The following is a 26567-nucleotide window of genomic DNA, read 5'->3' as shown; positions in this document are numbered from 1 at the left end:
GTTCGCGCCGCGATCGGACAGGCTGGCTGCTTGGAGTTTTCCGGGTTTTCTCCTTGCCAATAACGACTAAATAGGAGGCCAGTTCCCCATAAAAGTCCTCCCGGAAGGCATTAGTTTCCCTCGCGTAACATCGCGTCCCAGAGAAGGCAACGGGAAACCACTCTGGGTTACTAACTTTCCCTAGTATACACCTTGGCGCGTTACTAACTACTTACTAACCTACGCCAGGTGTCGCCGACGTCAGGAATCTGATATGGCACCACGAAGAAGAAGAAGATGTAGCTACCTTTCTGATATTGTTCAGGATTTATCAAAACATAATTTGTCGAAACTCATAGTTTTTTATATTGCAGCAAACAACAGAAATTGTAAAAAACTGATTTTAAGCACTATAAAAGTATGGAATCGACTAGTAAATGAAGGCAGAAAGAATTATATACTACAAAATAGTTTAATTTAGTAATTTATTTGCACACTTCCTTTACTAATAACATCGAAAATGCAATTTGGCATGCTATCAACAAGGTTTTTTATGATCAATGCCTCAAGGGAGTTCCAAGTAGTGACAATTGCTTGTTTTAAGTGTTCAGCGTCAATATACTGATGATTTTGGTCATAAATTCAGTCAACCAAGATTCCATGAACATTTTCTATAGGGTTGCAATCAGGAGAATGAACTGGCCAATTTGTTTATTTTCAAACCACTGTTTCATATCTCATGATACATGGATAGATGCCATTGTTCTGTTGAAAAATAAGAGGAATTCTTCTGAATCTATGTTTGTACGGCAGCAATTTATTCTCCAGAACTTGTTGATAGTTGGCACTGTTCATATGACAGGTAATGAATGACAAATCCAATTTTCTCAATTTTCCCAGAAAAAGCACCCCAAATCATAACACTCCTACCACTGAAATTCCTTTGTGAAAAGTACTTGGGCTTTTTTTGTAAATCACACCAATAGAACGCTAAACCATCTGGCGATGGTTTAGCGTTCTACTGGTCCATCCAAGTTAAATTTTTTTTTTGTCCTGAAAGATTATCTGTTTGACAAAAAGGTTGTTATTTCTTTGCTAGCACAATAGATCTAAATGAAAGAAAAAGTTACCTTATTCCATTGAGTGGCCATGTTTTTCCTAGCAAAATTGAGTCAGGCAGCTTTGTGCTCAGGCTTAAGAGCATGGGCACTCCTCATTCGAGACCTGTGTAAAATTCTTCTAATGATTTTGTGATGTACTTGAATACCCAAATTGTTCCAAATTATAGGCGTGGACACTGTGGAATTAGAAACTGCATCTGCAGTCTTGCAGAGCATTGAAGAACATCCACTTCTACACTTTGGTCCATAATTTGCAGGATTTGACAAATGATGCTGAATGATCTTTTTTGAACACTTGATGCTGTTTGCTACTGCCTGATGACTTAAACCAGTGCTTATCAAAGCTAAAATTTGTCCTTTCTTAAAGTCTGTTAAATGGATATCACGAGGCATGATGAAATAAATAGTTTCACACTTCAGACTTGCGAGAAAGATGGTAGTTCTGTACTTATGTGGCAGTATGTAAATTGGCTTCCTTGCTATTCCACAGTCAGCCACAAATTAGTTTCCTAAAATTGTGTTTTTATAAGTTAGGTGCTGAATTACATGTAAAAAAATCTATTTATCTGTTAGTCTATGTTCTGACCTTAAAAGACCAACGTTTTTAATGGTTCTATATTTTTGTGGAGCACTGTACTGAATTTTATTCTTGGTTATATTGTATTAATTGATGTTTATATAAACATCAATACCATGAATGTCTATTTAGCATTTTTGTTTCTTTAACAATGACATTTAAAGACAAATACTGTTGATATAAAAACAAAATATCAGTAGCGATTTTATTATACAGTACTATATTTCATAATAAATTGTTTATTAAAAATTTGTGTAATTTATATTTTTCAATAGAAATTATAAATACAGTAATTGAAAATTTAAAAAATAAATATTGAACATAGAACATCAAAACTTATAAAATTGCAGAGTAAAAATTCTCTAAAAAGCAAAATAAAGTTACTACTGTATAAAAATTTTAGAACTTTCAATTAAAAAATAAAGAAATCTTTTCCTTACACATTGCACACTTGTATATGAGGAGACAGTACTTAAAGCCAATAAATAAACAATTTTTAATATCAAAAGGAAACATAAGTTATAATTGATCTATCCACCTGTTTTGCTTATTTATGTTTTGATGAATTTATTGTTTCACCTGTAGTAGTAGTTTCATGGACAATGGTAGGGATAAATACTGTATTTTGTTACAAAAAGAAATTCAATGGCAATTGAGAATTTAAAATTTATTGACTCAAGTGCTTTTAAAATTTGGGGACTAAAAATACGCAATATACCCAAATCCACAATATAATGAGGGGCCGCTGTATTTGGATATGCAGTTAATATATACCGGAGGATATAGAAAATAGATTAATACAATTTTTAATACAATATCTAGCTTTTCATTACTGATTGATTAAAATAATTCAAAATGAATTGAAGTTAGAGTTAAAATGATGGTGTTGTTATTAAAAATGTAGATTATCAGTTTGCAGACTGCAAGCTGATAATGTGCTCAAAGGCTTTGACCAGCTGAACACAACACGAAACACCATCTGATTTTAATTATCTTTTTAAGCTTGGCATTCCTACAAATAATAGTAGAAATAACAAATAAATTTATTAATTTCATTGGTGAAATAATTATTAATTATAAAAATGATATGAATGATTTTATTAGAATTGCCACATTTTTATTTTCACCAAACAAATAAATACATTACTGTACTGTAAAAGGTACTTCCAAACTGGATGAGATTACACTAAAAGCACAAACTGACATCTGTAATCCAGTTAAAAGAAACCAATTTATAAGAACAAAAGTTTTCAACTGTCTTTAACAGCCATTGTCAGGGATGTTACTTTATAGAATGTTACTTAGAACAAAATTTAAGTAAAATGGAGTTAAAATTAAGTAAAATTTATACTGGTGGTCACTTATAATAAGGTGATTTCTTTTACCTGGATTACAGGTGCTATTTTGTAATTTAAGATAATTATTGTAATATTCACTGTAACAATTAGTCTTACAATACTGATCAGATGCAAAACATTCTCTGCATACTATGTTTTTCTTAGACTTCCATTTTCTCTTATAATGGCAATTATTCACTGTTTTCTTAAATTTTCTTCTTTAGGAAACATTGCCCCCTTATTTTTGCACATAGGTATACGACACCAATTTTCTGATATCTTACTCTACTGTAAAAATATTTTGAGTAAAATTAAGTTAATTATTAATTATTAAAAAAAAAAGAATAAGTACTTCCAAAATTACTATAAACAACATGTGCCATGTTTTCAATGTTTTGCAGTGCTCACAACACCACCTAAGAGCTTCATTTGTAGTATTTTCCCCATTACAAAATTAATTGATTAAAAACTAGTTCAGGAATTACAAGATGATAATTGATCAATTTTACTATTTTTTTTTAATTATTTGTTTGATATTTTAATATTTATTGTAAATTTTCATATAGGAAAATATGTATATTGGGGAAGGTAATTCTAATATCTTAGAATTTAATAATTATTTTTAATGCATTTTGTAATACTAAATATTTATTCACAGAATTTAAAAATTTTAAAAATTTATATTTTTATCTTGAAAATATAGGAACAATTGATGTAATAGTTGCAGTTGGTGGAGAAGATGACAAAGTTGTATTAAGAAGTGTAGAATGTTTTGATCCTGTGAAATGTAAATGGTCAAGTTTGGCTTGTCTACCATTTGCTGTCAGTAAACATGGATTAGTTGTTACAGGTAATAACATATATAATCCATTAAATTTTGGTGAAGTCGAAATTTAGACAGTTGGTCTTGAAAAATGTTCTATCAATATAAAAATAATAGGATTCCTTAATTTATTAGTAGTTAACTTCTTTAATATATTAATATAAAAATTCAAAACTAAGATTATTTATTTCAATAATGTATTGAAATTTAAAATGTAAAATAAACAGTTTATTATAAAATTTATAAATTTACATATGTATATTAATAGAAATTTGCATGTTTTGACAAATGATGCTGAATGATCTTTTTTGAACACTTNTTAATATAAAAATTCAAAACTAAGATTATTTATTTCAATAATGTATTGAAATTTAAAATGTAAAATAAACAGTTTATTATAAAATTTATAAATTTACATATGTATATTAATAGAAATTTCTTTGTATTTTAGGTCAAAATATGTTATACATGGCAGGTGGAGAATTTCCCGATGGTTCGGCCAGCAAGTCCATGTGGCGATATGATCCAGTTTTTGATTCGTGGCAAGAAATGGCATTTATGAATGTTGCTCGCTCAGAACTTGGTATTACTTTAAGTGATATGAATGAGTATGAAATGATATGAATATATATAACAATTATGATATGAGTAGTTTATGTTCAAGTTATAAACAGAAATTTTTAAGAATTTATTTGGTTTGAAAAATTTTAAAAAAACTGTGTACATAATTTTTAATATATCAAAATTATTATTACAGTTTTGTTATATTTCATCATTAATACAAAGCTCACTCTTTTCAGCTTCCCTGATGTGACATGAGTCAAAGTGGCAGCATACAAGCCACAGATTTATCAGGGATTGCATTTTTTGACTTTAATGTTATCCACGACATCAATATCATTGTTGTCATTGACAATGCAGTATACACCACACCAAGAATGTTCATTACAGCTTGAAAAATTGCACTTTCTTTTCTAGTTGGCACTTTGTACACTGACAATATGAAAAATTAGTTAAGATAGTTGATGCATGCATCGGAAACTGGAAGTTAATAGATGGAAGATTTTTGAATAAAAATCTATAGTTTACAAAATATTTTTTATATTTTATTGCTTTAATAACAAAAATAACAAAACAACTGAATTACAATATTAAATGCTATAATTAGTTTATAATTTTAAAATTAAAAACCATTTCCATTGAAATCCATGCAAATGAATTATTTTTAAATATGTAAAGTTTTGTTTGTATTCATCTCCTGGATTCAATTGGGGGCTAGATTAGCATGTTGTATCCACTAGTTTTAATCATTGTCCTATCAACTCTAACTGATGTCAAAAAATGAGCATTGATTCTTTCTTTAAGTCATTGTAGAAATATGTATGGAAAATGCACATTTCTACAGTGATTACAATGACTTCTTTCTTCAAATCACTATCTCATTGAAATGTTTGGCGTAATACATAAAGTTCATTTATTTATTTTAAAAAATCCAAACAAGAAAAAAAAACCCAGTGAAATAATAGGAAGAAAATTGGACTTTTGCCAAATTTGATGATATGACCAGTGATTTTTGTGAAAGTTGCTTAATACAAACCTCGTTAATACATAGTGCCAACTTTAAGCTACTTCAACTTTATATTAATGGGGTTTGACTGTATATTTTTATTGTAAAATGAAATAATGATTATTTGAAGTTTGTAACAATATGTAATTTTTAACACAATTAATTAAAAATTCAATTGATATTTAAAAATTAAAACGTATTGATTTAATAATTAATAAATAGTTTATTAGTGTAAACTGCTTCATAATTCTTATTTTTTTTAATTTTGTTTTCATTAATTTTTGTTGAACATATTTTAATTTGACAAAAAATAGCTCTCATATAAATTCTTTTGTTTATAGGGCTAGCAACGCTAGATGGATATATTTATGCTGTCGGTGGTTGGGAAGGAGTATCTAGATTATCTAGCGTTGAACGTTATGATCCTGTAACTAATAAATGGCAATTTGTAGCATCTATGAAAATCTCACTAACAAGTCCTGCTGTAGTTGCCCATCAAGGATTACTCTATGTCACAGGTATTATATCTTTTAAAATAAACATACACTATAATTTAATAAGATTAGAACCTCAAAATTATAACTCTTATTTAGTATATTATTTCTGGTATTTGAGATTTTATTTATTTTATTAATTTTTAATTATTTATATTGAATATTTTGTTATTTTGTTACTAATCATCAAAATTACATATATACAGGATGTCTAACATAGTGTTATGAGCTAATAACTCGAGAACAACTTGACTAATGCAAATTGTCCTTTTTCATATTTTATGGTTTCATAGAAGTTTTGTAACAGTGATAAAATTATATTACTCCTTGTTTTCTTATGGGTGCAGGACAACTTTGAAATTTAAAATGGTAACTTAGAGAAGATTCAAACTGTTAACCAGATGTAACTGATGAAAATGCAATAATATTTAAGAATATTCAAATTGTTAAACATTTATTCTTTTTCTAAACATTTACTTTTTCTTTTACAAAATTTTGTTTAATTCTGCACAATGTTTTAGTCGTGGTCATTGTAGCACAGGCTTCAGATTCTCTCTCTTTTCTTTGACATATCCCCATAGAAAGTAGTCAAGGGATGTGAGATCAGGTGAAAAAGGAGACCGTTGAGTCAATGAATTAGTATAATAGTGCACATGTATCTTTGGCAAAATATGATTGAGCACCATCTTGCTGAAACCCTGTTTCTCTTTTCAGATTAGTGGTACATTTTTTATAGTTGGTTGCATGATCATAAAAGTAAAGGACTGAACAATTTGAATCAACTCTAAGCTTCAACTGTCCTTAATTTTTAATAGATATGTGTAATATGTATAAAAAAATTTTTGATGAAAGTGTTTTTGTCTTTTCGTTGAATCAAAAGTATACACTTTTCTCTAGGATTCCATTTGAAATTTCAATGTTACTCCCCGTCTGCCAGTAGTGAACGAGGGTGAGGAGCAATAAGATTTTATCGTTGTTATAAAACTTCTTTGAAACCATAATAAAAAATGAAAAAAGATGATTTGCATTGGTTAAGTTGTTTTGAATTATTAGCTTGTAACACTTTGTTGTATATTCTGTATATATGCATATATTAAATCCCAACTAACTTTATTAGGACTTTCCTCTAATATTAGAAAACTTCTAAAACAATTTTCAAAATTAAAATTCTAGTACAAACAATTACTTGTACTAGAATATTGATTTTAAAAATTGTCTTAGAACTTTTATAATCTAAAAATTTGGAACTTAAAAGGCAAAAAATTGTTGAAAATATTTGTTCTGTATATTAAAATATGCTTCTCTAAGATAAATGATCAAAATTTAGTATAGATATACTTACTAGAATTTAGTATAGATTTAGGTTTAAGTAAATTTCATTTAAAAGTTTCTCATTAAAACTGTTACCTTTTTAAACAAATTTTAAGAACTAATTTCATTCATAATAAATTGATACAACAAATTGTAAAAGATTTTTTTTATTAATTAATTTAAATACAGTTGGTGATTGGTTAACAAACATAATCCGTTCCAAGATTTTGTTCACTATCCGAATTGTTCATTAACCAATTATCGATTTATCATAGGTTTTAATGGGAATTTAATTAATTTGTTCTGGAGACCGCCCAAAAATAAAAAATATATACTTTCTTTACATGTTTATATGTAATAATAAAAATACATACATACACGGTCTTGCATTTTTATTAGTCATGTTTTTTCCGTTTGAAAGGGTTAAAGAATTTGTCTAATGTTGATTGCTTTTCTCTCTTATTCAGGATTTTTCGCAAGTAATTAATAGTATTGCAATTGTAGAAATCCCCAAGCCTCAACCTGGTTTAGAAGCCATTCTAAGACCATTGTTCTGACATCCTCCCACTTCTTCAAAGGATCTTTAATGACAGATACAGTGGAACCCCGGTTAACAAACATCCTGGTTAATGACCAAATCGGTTAACAAACTTTTATTTTGCAAAAATTTTGTCTTGTATAACGAATGTAATGGTATTTTGTATCAAATTTTAGTTGGTGTTAGGCATGCGTGAGTTAAGCAGTGCTTTTCTGAGTGTTTGTTCTATACTTCTTTTTCAGTTTTGTGATTTATATATTTAATCAATATTTCTTCCAAGAAAGAAAAAAGTCATAGTGGCAATAGAAAATGACAACGCAATATGAACGACAATGTGCTATCGCATTTGAGAAAAATTTTGATTAAAAGAGTAAGACAATCAACTTTAGATCAATTTCTTGTTCCTTACGGAAAGAGTTTGTTTGTTTGTTAAGTTATAGCAACACAACACTTGGACGATCTGCCTAGGGGGAATGCCTTCTGGGAGGTGTTTTTAAGGGAAACTGGCCTCTATGTAGGCATTACAGACGTGGAGAAAACCCCGAAAACTCTACGTGGACAGCTTGTCTGAGCGAGGTGCGAACCCATGAACGAACTCCCCGTGTTCAGGGTATGAAGACTGCTTAGCCACTGGTGGGCTTTCTTACCGAAAGAGGCTTCGACTCAAAGAATCTTCTGATGAAGTGCTACCCATTATTTTTTTGGAGGGGATTCCCCTTTTAAGCATTAAGGTTTGTATATCTCCACTTTTCTGCCACCAACTACAACAAATGAAGGTATGTACAGTGCTATTTTATTAAACAAAGTTTACATGTTTTTTGCTGTAACGATAGATACTTTGTATAAAATGTTTTCCTACATTTTTATCAAAGAAAATCTACTGTATATTACAATAAAATCACAAAAATTTTGGAGACTAGAACAGATTAATTTCATTTGCATTAATTTCTATGGGAAAAATTGCTTTGGTTAATGAACAATTCAGTTAGCAAATGGAGTCGCGGAACGGATTAAGTTTGTTAACCAGGGTTCCACTGTATCAACATTAATTACCTTTTTCAGAAAATAACATATTTTGCTGAGTTTTTTGGTGTTGTTCATTCAAGAGTTCTTGTCATTCTTCTGTCGTCAGATCTGTTTCAGGTTCCATTATGAACTCTTCGTTGCTCTTTATTACTCAGATGTGATATTTGTTACTCCTTTAGCGGCTTGAGTCTTCTCGATTATACGGTATTTTTCTTAAATAAGATTGAACTGCTGCCTACAGTAGACCTGTTCACGCCATACTGCCCAGCAACATTAGGCATCTTCTGCCCACTTTCTACCTTTGCTACTATACTCTCAACCTTTCAAAAAGAAAAACAGATGCAAAACTTAATGAGTGCCTACCAAACAGTCTCACGAATACATAAAAGAATTGTTTCTGTCAGAAAAATAAAAGGCTGGAATTACAAGGGAGAGTTTCAAAGTTCGGAGGAATACTATCCAATCGGTATGTACCGGCTTGAGCGTTGATGTCGACGTCTCCCACACTTTGAAAAGTTTCAAATTGTTACCCAGAGACAAGGGAAGACCAATTGGTATTCATTATTTTACATAGCTTTATCTTGTGTTTGTTCTGTGAGGTGTTCGTTGTCTGAACATAAAAATCTTTCGTGAAAGTGTTCGTTATCTGATCTGTTCGTTAACCGATCACTCACTGTACTATTATTATTATATAACTGTAAAACCAATATTCTTTGTTCCAATAAACATCTCCATACTGTAATGAATTGAAAATACTACTATTTTGCTTTGAATTTTTATTTCAATTTATCTGTGTAAATAAATATTTTCTTCTTAGCATATATAACTATAATTAATCACTGACATAATCTAATTGCCTGTTATTTGAGAGTAATAATTTATAATTTGATGATTTATATTTCATACATGACAAATATATTACTACTTTTTAAAACATTTAGGTGGTGCAGTGTTAGAAGATGGTGATGGCATTGATTTAGTACAGTGCTATAATCCTAGAACTAATTCATGGAACGAAGTTGCTCCTATGTTAATAGCACGTTCAGGATCTGCTATTTGTGTGATAAAGAATTTGATATATGTATTAGGTAATAAAATATTGAATATTTTAAGAATTGTGTAATATTGGCAGTTAGATATATTGAAATAATGTAAGCTGATTTTCTATTAGCCAAACAACTATAAGTTGGATTATATTTGGGTTAATGAGTGTCCAGAAAAAATTCATGCAAGTTTATTTAATGTAAACCAAACAATTGCTGTAATTAATTGGGCTAATTAAATGCTATTATTAATGATTAATTACTAAATAGTTTGGTAATAGACTTTTGGGCTAATCAGTAATTTTGGTAGTAATTAACCCAATTAATTACGGTGATCATTTGGTTTATTATTAATAGATCAGGCTTAATGTTGTTTATAGTTGTTTAATGTAATTTTTATCTTGGGAAAAAACTATGAACTAAATGGTCATTTGTAAGGTGATGAAAAGTTGTACATTATTTTTATTATTGTAATTTTACAAGTCCCAATTATTTAATGCAATCAATTCAACTTTAGGTGTTTAGTTCTAGTTTCTGTCCAAGATTTTGGTTCATATTTTTCAAATGATATTTTACACAATTGATCAGCCAATCCATGTTTTCTTGCCTTTATCCCTTTTTATAAATAGCTGCCTTGAGTATTGTACAAAAATTCTTGATTGATCTAATTTCTGAAACTTTTTTTAGAGTTCTTCTTTTTTGATGAAGGCAATGTTTATTTGTTGCAGGTAATTCAGTATGGTTTAGTGTAGTGGAATCTTACTCAATCAGGGTAGAAGACATATTCTGATTGAGATTAGTTCTTTCAAATGTAAGGAATTGGGAAATGTCATATACATTTATGGCAATCATTTGGTTTAGTATCGTACACATTCTTTGTTTTCAAAGCCTCATGAAACCAACTACGTGAAATTTTTAGTTTTAGGGGTACAGATTGAATTGAAACCTTGCCACTATCTTCAAAGGTGCTCTTCAGTTCTTCCAACTTGTCTTTTATTAGAATTTTCACTTTTTTTTTTACCAGACCTCTCTTCTCTGTGGTGCTAACCCACTTCTGAAATGTTGGAGAATACAGTATATAGTCTGTTTTGAAATTCCTTCATTTTCAAAACAATTTACAATAAACATTGTAAATTGTTTTGAAAATGAAGCCTTCGGTCCACAGTAGAGCCTCGAAAACTCGGCCTAATGTGGACCAAAGGGTGGCTGAGTTTGTGAAAATGCCGGGTTATCAGGAATGGGGTTAAAAAAAATAAGTATGAGTGTTTTCTCAGAAAATACTGTACTGAACTTGTATGTATTGTTTGCTTGAAAATACAACAGAGAATAAACTGCCCAAATACCCTTAAACAAAGGAAAAGTACGTACTTTATGAAGGCATAGAGCCTTTACTACATGAAAATGAAAATTAATGAATACACTGTGTACAGTAATTTACCTGATAAGACCTCAGAAAAAANTCAGCTGAACGTTTGAAAAAGTCTTTTAAAAACATGATTGATAAGGATGGTTACAAAAAAACCAATGTCTACAATGCAGATGAAACTGGTTTGTACTGGAAGAAAATGCCAACAAAAACCCTAGTTTCTAAGAATGAAATGTCAGCACCTGGTTTTAATTAATTAATTAAGACAAGCAAATTACACATTACTGTTATGGTATGCAGAAATGTTACTGGAACGCACAGGCTACCTTTGCTAATCGTAGGAAAGTCTAAAAATCTACTGTGCTTTAAGGGAATAAAAAAATTGCCGGTCATCTACAAAAATCAAAAGAATTCATGGATGGATACAAGCATTTTTATAGAATGGTATGACACTGTATTTATCCCTGAAGTCAGAAAGCATCATTTTAAAACTGGGAATACTGGAAATGTTTTGTTGTTGTTCGATAACGCTCCAAGTCATCCCTCAAACATTTCACTGAAAAGAGAAAACAGAAAGTTTAAAGTTGTTTACTTGCCTCCCAACGTTATTTCAGTCCTCCAACTGATGGACCAAGGGGTCACTGGAAGCTTCAAACAATATTACAGAAAGGCATTGCTGCATATGGTAATGCTCAGGGAAGAATGTGAAAAAACAATTCAGCAATTGTACACTGAAATTAACTTGAAGGATGCTATGTACATGGCAGCAAATGCTTGGGCTGCTGTCAAGGACACTACACTAGTAACAGCTTGGAATAAGCTCCTACCATCAGATGAGTCTATGAGTCTATCACTACACCTGAAGAATCACCAAACAGCCAATTTATATCACATCTGTGTGGGCCAATTAAAGAATGTTATGGATTTGAAGAATGCGAATACAAAAACATTCAAGACTGGCTCGAATGTAATGCCGATGACCCTGGCTATCAAATATTGTCGGACGATGAAATCATTGCCAGTGTCATCAACAACCAATACCCTTGCAATGACGAAGAAGAACCTAGCGATGACAACCGTGCTGAAAAAGCATCCAGTGAGAAAGCTTTTCACAGCCTTGAGACAGCTATGAAGTGGTTAGAACAGCAAGAAGAATGTTACGCTATCCAATTGCTGTTTTAAAACGTGTGAGATTTAGTGGCAAAAAAAACGAGTGTCAACTGTGAAGCAAAAGAAAATTTTGGACTTCTTTTTCTAATGTATAGGCTTACTTTATGTAAAATATGTAACCCAAATACTGTATATATTTTTTGTTTTATATTTTTCAATGTACTGTACATTACAGTACTGTATTTATTTTATGCAAAATAAAGAAATAATTTTTAATGATGCAATAGTGACGATTGTTATTTAAAAAAAGTTTTGTTAGGCTTAGCATTGAGGAAAATTCAATGCAAAGTAGGTTAATAGCGATATACTAATATGCTAATTATATGGGATATACTAATATACTATACTAATAATGTATTTTTTTCATACTTTTCGGTTATCCATTTTTTCAGTTATTCGACCAACCCCAGTCTCCAATTGAGTTGGATAATCAATGCTCTACTGTACAAAATTCTTCCAAATCTACCATATTTATTGAGTTTGGCTCCCTCAGACTTCTACCTGTTCCTGAAACTCAAGACATTTCTAGCTGAAAAGAGATTTTGGTCCAATGAAGAGGTGATCGAGATTGTAAATAGCTATTTGGGAGTCCCAGAGGAAAATAATTTCTGGGAAGGAATTGAAAAGCTGCAGAAATGTTGGATCAGGCATTAAGATTTGAGGGGATTATGTTGAAAAATAAAGCATAACTTGGAAATCATTTATTTTGTTTTCATTGTCATTTTGGAAGCTTTTCAACCCACCCTTGTGTAATAAGATTCCTTTTATTGTACTAATGTTTTTTTAATAACCAAATGGAAATTACTTTCTGGATAGCCTATATAATATTATCATCTTCATAGACGAAGAAATTAAATCATATTGAAACAATTGTTTGTTTGGCATATAAGTTAGTATGTAATCTTTGTTCAGACAGTTTAAATAACTTAAAATAGGAAATATCTGATTTTAATTTTTTAATCATATTTAAATGCATTAATTTTTATTTAAGAATGTAAAGATATGATGATAGGAGGAAGAGAACTGTAGATCCTTTTTTATATAATGATTGAGAAGCTATAGAAGTATGGTATCCTCTTATTATAACACACTTGTCAAGAGACAAAGAAAAAGCATGATATATCCAGCAGCATGATATAATCGAGTAATAAAAATTCTGGGCTTTTACTAAACAGATTATACATGCTATGGAATCTCTATCCTCTATTCTTTCATCAGTAAGTGTTTCCAATATGAAATAAGCTTAGTTTTTCAATACAGTGCTTTACAAAAGTATAGAACCACTGCAAATTTACTATAGGAAGGTTAGGAATTACACTTATGATGTAGCTACGCCCACCAGTGGCCGAGCGGTCTTCGTACCCTAAACACTGGGAGTTCGGTCGTGTGTTCGCGCCGCGATCGGACAGGCTGGCTGCTTGAAGTTTTCCGGGTTTTCTCCTTGCCAATAACGACTGAATAGGAGGCCAGTTCCCCATAAAAGTCCTCCCGGAAGGCATTAGTTTCCCTCGCGTAACATCGCGTCCCAGAGAAGGCAACGGGAAACCACTCTGGGTTACTAACTTTCCCTAGTATACACCTTGGCGCGTTACTAACTACTTACTAACCTACGCCAGGTGTCGCCGACGTCAGGAATCTGATATGGCACCACGAAGAAGAAGAAGATGTAGCTACCTTTCTGATATTGTTCAGGATTTATCAAAACATAATTTGTCGAAACTCATAGTTTTTTATATTGCAGCAAACAACAGAAATTGTAAAAAAACTGATTTTAAGCACTATAAAAGTATAGAATCGACTAGTAAATGAAGGCAGAAAGAATTATATACTACAAAATAGTTTAATTTAGTAATTTATTTGCACACTTCCTTTACTAATAACATCGAAAATGCAATTTGGCATGCTATCAACAAGGTTTTTTATGATCAATGCCTCAAGGGAGTTCCAAGTAGTGACAATTGCTTGTTTTAAGTGTTCAGCGTCAATATACTGATGATTTTGGTCATAAATTCAGTCAACCAAGATTCCATGAACATTTTCTATAGGGTTGCAATCAGGAGAATGAACTGGCCAATTTGTTTATTTTCAAACCACTGTTTCATATCTCATGATACATGGATAGATGCCATTGTTCTGTTGAAAAATAAGAGGAATTCTTCTGAATCTATGTTTGTACGGCAGCAATTTATTCTCCAGAACTTGTTGATAGTTGGCACTGTTCATATGACAGGTAATGAATGACAAATCCAATTTTCTCAATTTTCCCAGAAAAAGCACCCCAAATCATAACACTCCTACCACTGAAATTCCTTTGTGAAAAGTACTTGGGCTTTTTTTGTAAATCACACCAATAGAACGCTAAACCATCTGGCGATGGTTTAGCGTTCTACTGGTCCATCCAAGTTAAATTTTTTTTTTGTCCTGAAAGATTATCTGTTTGACAAAAAGGTTGTTATTTCTTTGCTAGCACAATAGATCTAAATGAAAGAAAAAGTTACCTTATTCCATTGAGTGGCCATGTTTTTCCTAGCAAAATTGAGTCAGGCAGCTTTGTGCTCAGGCTTAAGAGCATGGGCACTCCTCATTCGAGACCTGTGTAAAATTCTTCTAATGATTTTGTGATGTACTTGAATACCCAAATTGTTCCAAATTATAGGCGTGGACACTGTGGAATTAGAAACTGCATCTGCAGTCTTGCAGAGCATTGAAGAACATCCACTTCTACACTTTGGTCCATAATTTGCAGGATTTGACAAATGATGCTGAATGATCTTTTTTGAACACTTGATGCTGTTTGCTACTGCCTGATGACTTAAACCAGTGCTTATCAAAGCTAAAATTTGTCCTTTCTTAAAGTCTGTTAAATGGATATCACGAGGCATGATGAAATAAATAGTTTCACACTTCAGACTTGCGAGAAAGATGGTAGTTCTGTACTTATGTGGCAGTATGTAAATTGGCTTCCTTGCTATTCCACAGTCAGCCACAAATTAGTTTCCTAAAATTGTGTTTTTATAAGTTAGGTGCTGAATTACATGTAAAAAAATCTATTTATCTGTTAGTCTATGTTCTGACCTTAAAAGACCAACGTTTTTAATGGTTCTATATTTTTGTGGAGCACTGTACTGAATTTTATTCTTGGTTATATTGTATTAATTGATGTTTATATAAACATCAATACCATGAATGTCTATTTAGCATTTTTGTTTCTTTAACAATGACATTTAAAGACAAATACTGTTGATATAAAAACAAAATATCAGTAGCGATTTTATTATACAGTACTATATTTCATAATAAATTGTTTATTAAAAATTTGTGTAATTTATATTTTTCAATAGAAATTATAAATACAGTAATTGAAAATTTAAAAAATAAATATTGAACATAGAACATCAAAACTTATAAAATTGCAGAGTAAAAATTCTCTAAAAAGCAAAATAAAGTTACTACTGTATAAAAATTTTAGAACTTTCAATTAAAAAATAAAGAAATCTTTTCCTTACACATTGCACACTTGTATATGAGGAGACAGTACTTAAAGCCAATAAATAAACAATTTTTAATATCAAAAGGAAACATAAGTTATAATTGATCTATCCACCTGTTTTGCTTATTTATGTTTTGATGAATTTATTGTTTCACCTGTAGTAGTAGTTTCATGGACAATGGTAGGGATAAATACTGTATTTTGTTACAAAAAGAAATTCAATGGCAATTGAGAATTTAAAATTTATTGACTCAAGTGCTTTTAAAATTTGGGGACTAAAAATACGCAATATACCCAAATCCACAATATAATGAGGGGCCGCTGTATTTGGATATGCAGTTAATATATACCGGAGGATATAGAAAATAGATTAATACAATTTTTAATACAATATCTAGCTTTTCATTACTGATTGATTAAAATAATTCAAAATGAATTGAAGTTAGAGTTAAAATGATGGTGTTGTTATTAAAAATGTAGATTATCAGTTTGCAGACTGCAAGCTGATAATGTGCTCAAAGGCTTTGACCAGCTGAACACAACACGAAACACCATCTGATTTTAATTATCTTTTTAAGCTTGGCATTCCTACAAATAATAGTAGAAATAACAAATAAATTTATTAATTTCATTGGTGAAATAATTATTAATTATAAAAATGATATGAATGATTTTATTAGAATTGCCACATTTTTATTTTCACCAAACAAATAAATACATTACTGTACTGTAAAAGGTACTTCCAAACTGGATGAGATTACACTAAAAGCACAAACTGACATCTGTAATCCAGTTAAAAGAAACCAATTTATAAGAACAAAAGTTTTCAACTGTCTTTAACAGCCATTGTCAGGGATGTTACTTTATAGAATGTTACTTAGAACAAAATTTAAGTAAAATGGAGTTAAAATTAAGTAAAATTTATACTGGTGGTCACTTATAATAAGGTGGTTTCTTTTACCTGGATTACAGGTGCTATTTTGTAATTTAAGATAATTATTGTAATATTCACTGTAACAATTAGTCTTACAATACTGATCAGATGCAAAACATTCTCTGCATACTATGTTTTTCTTAGACTTCCATTTTCTCTTATAATGGCAATTATTCACTGTTTTCTTAAATTTTCTTCTTTAGGAAACATTGCCCCCTTATTTTTGCACATAGGTATACGACACCAATTTTCTGATATCTTACTCTACTGTAAAAATATTTTGAGTNTTTTATTAATTTTTGTTTTATAAATTAGCCTGCTTTTTAAAATTTTTTTTTAAATTTTAGTAATTATAAATGAGTTAACATTGATTGAACTATTGGGCTACCTATTTTATTCTTAATAGCTTTATAAAGGAATCCTACTGTTTGCTTGATATTTTTTTCCTAATGTTTTATTTAACGTGTAAAAGTTTACTGTTAGACAGAAAATCTTCCTTCATTGCTATTTTGAAAGATGCAGAGAAAGATGTTATAATGTTTTACAGTATTTCATGCACATTATTTATAGCATGTGAGGCATAATTAAGAATTATTGGCTGTTAGCTAAAACCTGAGATACCTTGTGCAGATTTTTTCTGGACACTTTGTTATAATTAATCATAATTATAATCTATATGTAATTCAGTGTTTAGATATTTGGCTGTTAACATTTAATTGTTACAATTATCCATTTTTGGAGCATATCAGACATTAAATAGACATTGTATAGAATGCTTTATATGCTTAATGTTAAATACTTTAATGTAAAGGACCTATGGAATCAATGTAGAGNTTTAAAGAAATGTGCTGTAACAAGATGAACTCCCCAAAACATATAAATAAAGAGTAATGGTGCCGTGCATGGTAATGGAATAAAATCAGAACACAAAATTATACTTGGATTGTTTAAATAGAGTTATCCATAGCTGTGGTATTTCCAATGTCGGCGCATTACACGGCAAAGCAGCAGATATGTAAAGGTTCTCTCATATGAAAAGCATTGCAATGATCGTAGGCAAATATTCATATGAGAGAACCTTTACATATCTGTTGCTTTGCCGTGTAATGCGCCGACATTGGAAATACCACAGCTATGGATAACTCTATTTAAACAATCCAAGTATAATTTTGTGTTCTGATTTTATTCCATTACCATGCACGGCACCATTACTCTTTATTTATATGTTTTGGGGAGTTCATCTTGTTACAGCACGTTTCTTTAAAAATATTTATTTATTCAATTTTATTGTTTTGTTCTATATTCCAACCACATGCATTACGTAATTTGAAAAGTCCGTTAAAAGCTGTCAACTCGAAAATAAAAGTATTTGATTTCGCCTGAAGATAACGGTTGTAAACTGTTGAAAGTACTAGCGAGTATATCTGAAATTTAACAAATCGTTGTCAATAACGCCGTAACAGGGAAGTGTCCTATATTTAATTTATACTTAAACTTTAAACTTTATACAGTATATGAAAATAGACTTTATATTGTTCTTTATTTTGGATGTTTTGTTACTCACTGTTCAATGTATTTGTAAGCTAAAGAAATCCAGAATAATATACAAAAATATATCTCATTAAATATTTTTTGTTTTTTGTTTCCTGAAAGAAGCAATCTATCTAATTTTTGATAACTTTACATATATATTTTTAATGAAATACTTTTGTGATTTCAGGTGGTTGGCATGCATCAACAGAAAATACTAATAAAGTGGAATGTTTTAATCCAAAAAAAAATGAATGGCAGTTTTGCAATCCAATGAGAGAGAAAAGGTATCAACCGGGCGTTGCTGTTGTCAATGGAAAAATATATATATGTGGTGGAGAAGAAGGATGGGATAGGTAGAAAATAAATTTTATTAAAATTTCTAGAATAAAACAGGAAGTTTATAATAGTTTCTAATATTTATAAACTAAAAAATAAGCTGTGTATGACAGCTTATTTTTTACAAATCATAAGTAAATCACATACAAATTAAAGTTTTGCTGTTTTCACTACCTTCATGAATTTCATTGAGATATTAGAATCAAAAATCTTGTTAATCACTCATTAAGTTTTAAAATCTCATCATAAACCATTATTTTGATACAAAGAAACTGACTGAATTAAAATAGATTCATTTTATGTAGCAGGAATGTTTTCAAATCTTCTGGTTTGATATTAGTTGCATTCTAAAAATAACTTCTATAAAAATATGATCTATATTTAAAATTTTGAAATTTGTTTGATTTGTAAATGAGAAAGCAGTTTCAGTTGTCCTGATTCTAAATAATAATTAAGATGTAATTTTTGAATTTAAATGAAGTTTGTTTGATTTGGAAATTTTAGGATATAGCTGATGACTGAGAGATTCAAAAATATTTCTGCTAAACAATATTGGCTTCTCTGATAGTCTGTTTGTATTTTTATTTTGGATGAATATGAAATTGTTAGTTAAATAAATTATAATTGATTATAGAAATTTAATGAAGTAACAAAATTTTTGTAGTAGCTTGTGCATTTATTCATTGTTTGTTTTGTGTATCTTCATTGTTTTTTTTAATTCTCAATTGAGAAGAACCACACTGTTCTTTTAAAATAGAAAATAGAATCAACACATGACCAAATGCAATGACTTTATTAAGATTTTACAATAATGATATACATTTGTAGCTCTCCTCTTCAGTTAGTCAAGAGATTAATGACTGAGAGAAGTGCTACACACTTGAAATTTATATCATTATCGTAAAATTTTAATAAAGTCATTGCAAGGTCATGCATTGGTTCTGTCTTCTATCTTTAAAGAATAAATAAAGTCTTTATTATGATAAAGTCATAAGCTAATTCTTATTTCAAAGTAATTGCTAAACATTTTCAACATTATTAATTTTTTTGTATTTCATATTGATTTTGATTTTTTCAAAACTTTTCATTCCTTAAGTGTGATTAAATGAAAATAATCATTTATTCATTCTTGAATAAATGGATCAAATTACTTTTTACAATGCATATTGAGTTTTATGTTTTATAATAAAATTTTACCTACTTTTATTAAACTAAAATATTGGTAATCCTTGATTTAGCAAGCTTTTACTTAATGCATTTTTCTTTTAATCTAATTCATTATTAGAAATTTTTGTATTACATACCACTTTTTCAGTATAACCTATTTCCAAAGAACATCCTATTAAGCACTATAGAAGAGCTCTCTTAATGTGTTACTTTCAAGGAATATATGTACTATGTTACCTGAAAAACTTTATTATTTTAGATACCACGACACAATGGAATGCTACGAACCCGAGAAAGATCAGTGGACTATAATAGGAATGATGCAGACATCTCGTAGTTGGTTATGCTGTGCTCCACTTCAAGTAGGTGTTGCAATGCACTCAATTGTATTTATCAATAACTTGTATAATTATTATTATTATTTTTGTTTTTTGTATTTTCATCAAATAGCTTTCCCGTAGTTTATTTATACAAGAACATTCCTGACAACAGCATCGAGCCAGTCTGATTGCATCGTATTTTGGTTGTCAGCTGGCAGATTATATTTTTCAAATGCTAGTCACTATGGAACATCAGTTTGATCATAATGAAAGAATATTTGAATTATTTTCAACTCTTCGAGCTACATGGAATATTAGTATTTGGCAAAATTTGACTTTTAATGGTTGAAAATAATGTGTAATCATAGATTTCATTGTAATATATTTCACAGATCAAATATCATTTCTACTGTTTATATTTATTTCTATATATATATATTGATATATATCATATTAAGCTTTTAATGTTAATAAACTTACTTAAATTGTATTCTGTTAATGATTGTTTATGTTGCATTTTTAAAAAATGTTGGATTATTTGTATAAATTGTACATAAGGTATTTATTCTCAGATTGTTGTTGCTGAAATTTTATTATTGATTATACAGTATTTATAATAATTTATCACTGCCACAAATTTTTAACACTCCTGTGATGGTTAAAACAAATATTTTCTTCTCCATGTAATGATATTAAATTAGGACAATGTATTACTTTTCTTAATAAAATATAATTTATTGTATAAATATATAAATTGAGGATTTTGTACTGGAAAAAAATATTCATCATCACATGCATTTCACATTTTGAAAATTAATTTATTGTTATATTTACAAACTTTGTCTAGATTACATAGGAAAATATACTGTATTTCCATAGGCATAAGAACATACTCCTATAAATGGAGAAAAATGGGCATTTTATTCTACAAAGTACTGAAAAACTTATTGTTTTTATAGTATTGGAAGCATTTTTATTTTTAATAATGGTTACCATAAAGATATCACTGAATAGTTACTGTATTAGTATAATTACATTTAATTTACATTAATAATTAGTGCTGTTATAAGTAAAGCAGGTCATACATTTCATAAATGTGAAAATCAGTGATTTTTTTTTGTAAGATTTCTGTGCTTTTATTTGCACAGAAATAAATTATTATAAGATTTTTTTCTAATGGTTTAATTAAGCAAAAAATTTCAGTTCTGAAGATGTAATCAATACTATAGGCCATATTACTTATCAGTTTTCAATTGTTTCATAATTGTTTCAGTACAAAGTATAAATTATCTTACATAAAAACTTTTGAAGCTAATTAAGTATATTTGAATTTTCTACTTTGAAAGAAATTTTATTAAAACAGCATTGTAATAGTGGCAGTTAGATCCAGGAGGGAACAGTATGAGTATTTCTTCCTGTATGCATTATAGTTATGCTTAGAGAAGTTAAAAACTGGATAACTGAATTAAAATAAAACCCTTTAAATTAATCACATAGAAAAGCAAGCTTGAATTGTAAAAGCAATCAAATAATGCTGCTGGATTAATTATCAGGCTAGAACAGGGGTCTCAAATTCAAATGCAGCAAAGAGCCAGTTAAATAGATGTACATCAGACATGGGCCATATTCTATACTACTCTATTTGGTAAATCAAAGCATACTGTAATTAAAAAAGGCTCTAAAACAATGGTCCTTTTATTGCCAGGCCTTTACAACTTATGTAAACAGTTAGACCAGTATTTTTCAACCTTTTTTTTTTTTATCTCAAAATTTTATACTGTTTTTGATGGATCGATTGATATTTAAAACCACATTTTCATTATAATTTGTTAAAACACCATATGCACATGCAGTATTAACACACTTCCCAAATCAGCTAAAAGTGTTAATTTTTTACACTTTTATATCAAACTGCCTCCTTATTGGCCTTTATATGCCTGGTGGCTCTGTGTAAAGGCAGGCACCCGTCTGCGGGTCTTGGACAAATGCCCACCACAGTCTCTAGAATGTCCTGCAAGCATTTAACTATATCTTTACAATTTTTTGTTTCTAGTCCTGGTATCCAGTTCTGTCATCTTCCATCTGGTATCCAGTTCTATCAAGTCATGAACAAACATTGATGATCTAACCCTTATTTGGAACAATTATTGCTCAGTACAGGACTTCTTCAAAGCAGTTAACAGCAGTAAAGTGGACATTGCCTACTTTAAAAGTTTCAAAAGTTCATTGAAAGAAAAATTTTTGGATGTAATGGTTTTTGTAGCAAAAAAGCAATATTGTAGCAAAGTGTACATAAAGTCAGGTAACATCAGTTCATATATTCACTTGTACTCCGATGATTTAATAGCCCATAAACTGGCAGCACATAGGGCACTACTAAAAAGAGCTAAAGAACATTAAGAACATAAGAATTCTGGAGAAAAGTTTCATTTACATATTAAAAAAGCATCTAAACATCATTAATGCACAGGACACTATAAAACTGGACACCAGATAGGTGAGAATACCAGAAACAAGAAATTGGGAGGATGTAGTTAAGGATTACCTTGCACTTGGATTCTACTGTACTACTATAGATGAAGTGTTTTGCATTTTCATAGGAAATCAAACATATTTTTAGACCCATCTAAAAATTCTCTTATCTTGGAGGAGAGAACCTAATTCTTGCACCTGGTGAAAATGGGTAAGTTCGGCTATAATCTAATAATCTTAATCTTCGCTATTGTTACTTTTTGCCCGAGCAATGCCAGGCTCATCTGCTAGTTATCATATAATGCAAAGATTTATCACTATCATATAACATAAGGACTCAAGCATTTCTGATAATAGGTAAAGTTAATTTTTACATTACAGCCAACTTGACACAGATTCAATTTTCAATTTCCTAATTTTGACAAAACCAACATCAATTGTGAATCCTCATGGTAAATATTCCTTACACCAATGGACCAAAGCTTGTGACTTTGGTTCATTGGTGTAAGGAACATTTGCAATAAAGTGTGGACAATTTTTTCCTAGATGGGAAAAAATTGCCCAGACTTTATAGCAATTAGACAAATAGGTTCATGATAGGATCAAACAAAGTGGTGTTTGAAGATCCGAATAGTAGACCCTACATCTGTGGGACAACGCTAAGAATTAAAATAGGTTCATGATTTTTCTAATATGATCACAAACTTCTGCAAGATGTTTTTCATAAAGACTCCTAAGCAGTGATCTTTTGCTTTATAGGGTTGGAAGGAGCTGATGAATACAAGACTTACTTCTTATCTAGACCTAATTTCCTGGACAATTATGCAGTTAACTGTTGTTGAAGTTCAGAAATTTGCAAAAATTTAAATAATTTTGATCTTTTTAACCATAAAATGAAATAATTTTAGCAAATAACAAAACTTTCACCTTTATACTGGAGTAATTTTTATTTTAACATGCACACAAAAAATTTATTTGGTCCTATTTGTGAGCTGTCATCAGGTAGTTGTACTGTTTAGTTTAGAGTAACAAAATTCTCAAAATATTTTTAATAAGCAGCCAAAATTAACAAGAGTCTGACCATTCAATTTGGGTACAAACAAATTTTGGATTTGTTCACACCTTTGGTAATTTTGTCAAATATTAAACAAGATTTAAAAATTGGGCACTTGCCATTATTGTTTTTACTAGCATTTTTATTAAAATTCTTGTATGTAACTTTGTACAGATTTCACTTAAACAATATTCCAGTGACAAATAATAAACAAACTCAGAGTTATTGTGCAAATTCTCTAACCAATGCTTTAAAGTGATAACATGAGGCAGATTTATAAGTTTTTGCAAAAATTCATATGCTTTAGGTGAACAAGAATACAATTTGCATACATATTTTTTCATTTCTTCTGAATAAGTTCTTTTATTGCTTTCTGTACACATTTCTGCTTTTAAACTTGTGAAACAGTGTTGCATTTTGTCAGTGTGACAGTGGCGTTATAGAGGATTCCCTGCACTTTATCTTTGAATGCAACCTCTATGACACACAGAGAACTCAACTTATTCACAAAGCCCTCATTGAGGGATTCAACTGGCCCTGCACGCCCGATCTCATCATTCAACTGGCCCTCACTCACGATCATGCCACCTACAACGAACTTACCGAATGTATCCGGGAAACCGGCGCTTTAAATCCAGACTTCACCAACCGAAATCAGACAAGGGACTCTTCACAAGACAGGTGACCTCTACACCAGGGGCCTTGATATAACCGGCGGAACATGCACACGTCTGTAACTATCACCACTTTCAACTCCAGTATTTATAATTGTTCTATAACCACAAAGCTTTTCTTTCATATGTAACGCGCCATAACTATGTATACACTCTTTCGCATCCTGCACATGTATCCTCTATTTAAATTACTGTGTTGTTCGCGCTGACGATTTCTCTCATCTTTCCTCTCACACTTTCACCCCCCCTCATCCATTACCCCTCCTCCCTTCCTTTTTACCCCAGGCGATACCCCTGAGTAGTCCTGGTCTTCCGCCCCTTTCATTAAAAATAAAAATAAATAAATAAATAGACTATAGTCACAACAGACTAGTATTTTAAATTTAAAAAAAAGAAATTTTATTTTTTGAAATGATGATTATCCAAAATATTCAATTATTTTGATCTAATGGTTTAATTTTTCTTCTGAGTAAATTTTGAATTTTGTATGCCTAAACTGTGTGTAGATTCTTTCTGTTTCGCTTTGATTTAAAAGCGGAAAAGTTTTGCCATAAATGTTGCAAAACTTGACAACAGGTTTCGGAAAAGACCGTTGTTGTTATTCGATTCTCCTGTTTCTATGATTTCTCTTGATGCTTCCTCTTCTTCAATTTTTATTTTTTTGCTTTCTATTTGGCAGATTTCTTCGTTGTCAGCATGTCTCTTTCTAATAATAAACAACGCTTTTTGCCCGCGACTGTAAATTAGACAGAATTAGATAACCCAACAATTAGGGTATAACATTTTGCAGGGCTTATCACACCAAGGCCGACTGGAAGAAGGACCAGAACTTTATAAAAAAGGTTTGGTCTTTAATAATCACATATCAAATTTAGGTAAGTATGCATTTCGGGTACAAGGACCCCTCATCAGCTTACAAACACATGGCAACAACGTAACAAATACAATACTAATAACCTGTCGGTACAACGGGGTAATCTACATATGCGGTGCACTGCATTTACAAATTATCAAAGTAACTTATACACTAAAACTAAATTATCAAGTATAAATCAGCATCCAATGACAATGTGGTATCACATATTATCTCCACCCGTAAATGTCTTAGTTTCTCCTACATTTTCCAAATTCTGGTAGACGGTTACACTATTAATAATAAATATTGTTAAGTATATTAAAACCTAAACAAAAGGAGGGGAGAGGAATCCAACAATGAACTTACTCTTATTAAACCAATTGGTCTCCAAATTTTAACACAAAACAAAATACAACTAATCTATAAGCCTTTGTGAAGTCAACTGCACTGTCCATCTGCATTTTACAAGGTGATGTGCCTAAACTCCCCACATCTGTTCAGCATCTGTTTCAAGGTTAAGTGAAAACAATGTCAATCCACCCCTCATGTAGCTTCAGTCCCATGTTGTTATTAATTCTGATGTCTTCCTGTATCTTCAGAATTTCTAGGTGTTCCTGTAGTCTTCTTTTAAGTTGATTGTTTTCTGTCATAATACACTTGATGCTATCTTTTAAAATTTCACAACCTTCAGTGTTGCAATGTTGTGCCACTGATGATGATATTAAATTATTTTTGATGGCATATATATGTTCTTTAATTCTTGTCTTTAATTTTCTACCAGTTTCCCCTACATATCTTTTTTTATGTGAACAACTGCAATCTAATGAGTAAACTACATTATCTTTTTCTAAAACATTATGTTCAATGTTACCATGTTTACTGTTTAGCAAATTTGCTATGGTGCTTTTGTGGTTTGGTACTAAAATAATATCTAATCTTTTTAATTCATTTTTTAATTTTTCAAAAACACCAAAAACATATTCTATTTTTAGGTACACGGTCTTAACATCTATTGGTTGTCTATTTAACGATATATTTTTCCTTTTGCCTTTACTTGCTTCCAACCACTTAATCAATAATGTTCTAGGGTAATTATTTAGATTAAACATTCTTATTATATTTTGTATTTCCATTTCTTGATCAGTGTGCAAGGTCGTTCTTTCTTTAATTTTGTTGATATACATTTGAAAAGTGTTCTTTTTTATATATAAAGGTATATTAGATTTGAAGTCAATAACTTTATCGGTAGCACAGTCTTTAACATATTTTTTAAATAATAATTTGCCATTTAATCTAACAACAGTAAGATCTAAGTAATTCAGTCTATTATCTACTTCTTTTTCACATTGAAATTGGACATTTTTATTTATTAAATTAAT

The 26567-nt window shown here is 30.3% G+C and overlaps 1 protein-coding gene across 3 annotated transcripts in view; it reads left to right on the top strand.

The window, feature by feature from the left end:
• Positions 1–20874, top strand: part of LOC111625275 (kelch-like protein 20) — a 55204-nt gene extending 34330 nt beyond the window's left edge. For all 3 annotated transcript variants that reach the window (XM_023368379.1, XM_023368380.1, XM_023368381.1), the window contains 7 exons: positions 3718–3864; positions 4289–4420; positions 5746–5922; positions 9715–9861; positions 18497–18662; positions 20072–20174; positions 20263–20874. In XM_023368379.1, the coding sequence (XP_023224147.1) occupies positions 3718–3864; positions 4289–4420; positions 5746–5922; positions 9715–9861; positions 18497–18662; positions 20072–20174; positions 20263–20298 (908 nt within the window). In that variant the 3' untranslated portion in view covers positions 20299–20874. The remainder of the gene's footprint in view (positions 1–3717; positions 3865–4288; positions 4421–5745; positions 5923–9714; positions 9862–18496; positions 18663–20071; positions 20175–20262) is intronic.
• Positions 20875–26567: the final 5693 nt, after the last annotated feature.

Source organism: Centruroides sculpturatus, unplaced genomic scaffold (assembly GCF_000671375.1).
Source record: "Centruroides sculpturatus isolate CEXI.00-Female unplaced genomic scaffold, Cexi_2.0 scaffold221, whole genome shotgun sequence".
NCBI classification, from domain to species: domain Eukaryota; kingdom Metazoa; phylum Arthropoda; class Arachnida; order Scorpiones; family Buthidae; genus Centruroides; species Centruroides sculpturatus.
This window is presented reverse-complemented; position numbering and strand designations above follow the sequence as displayed.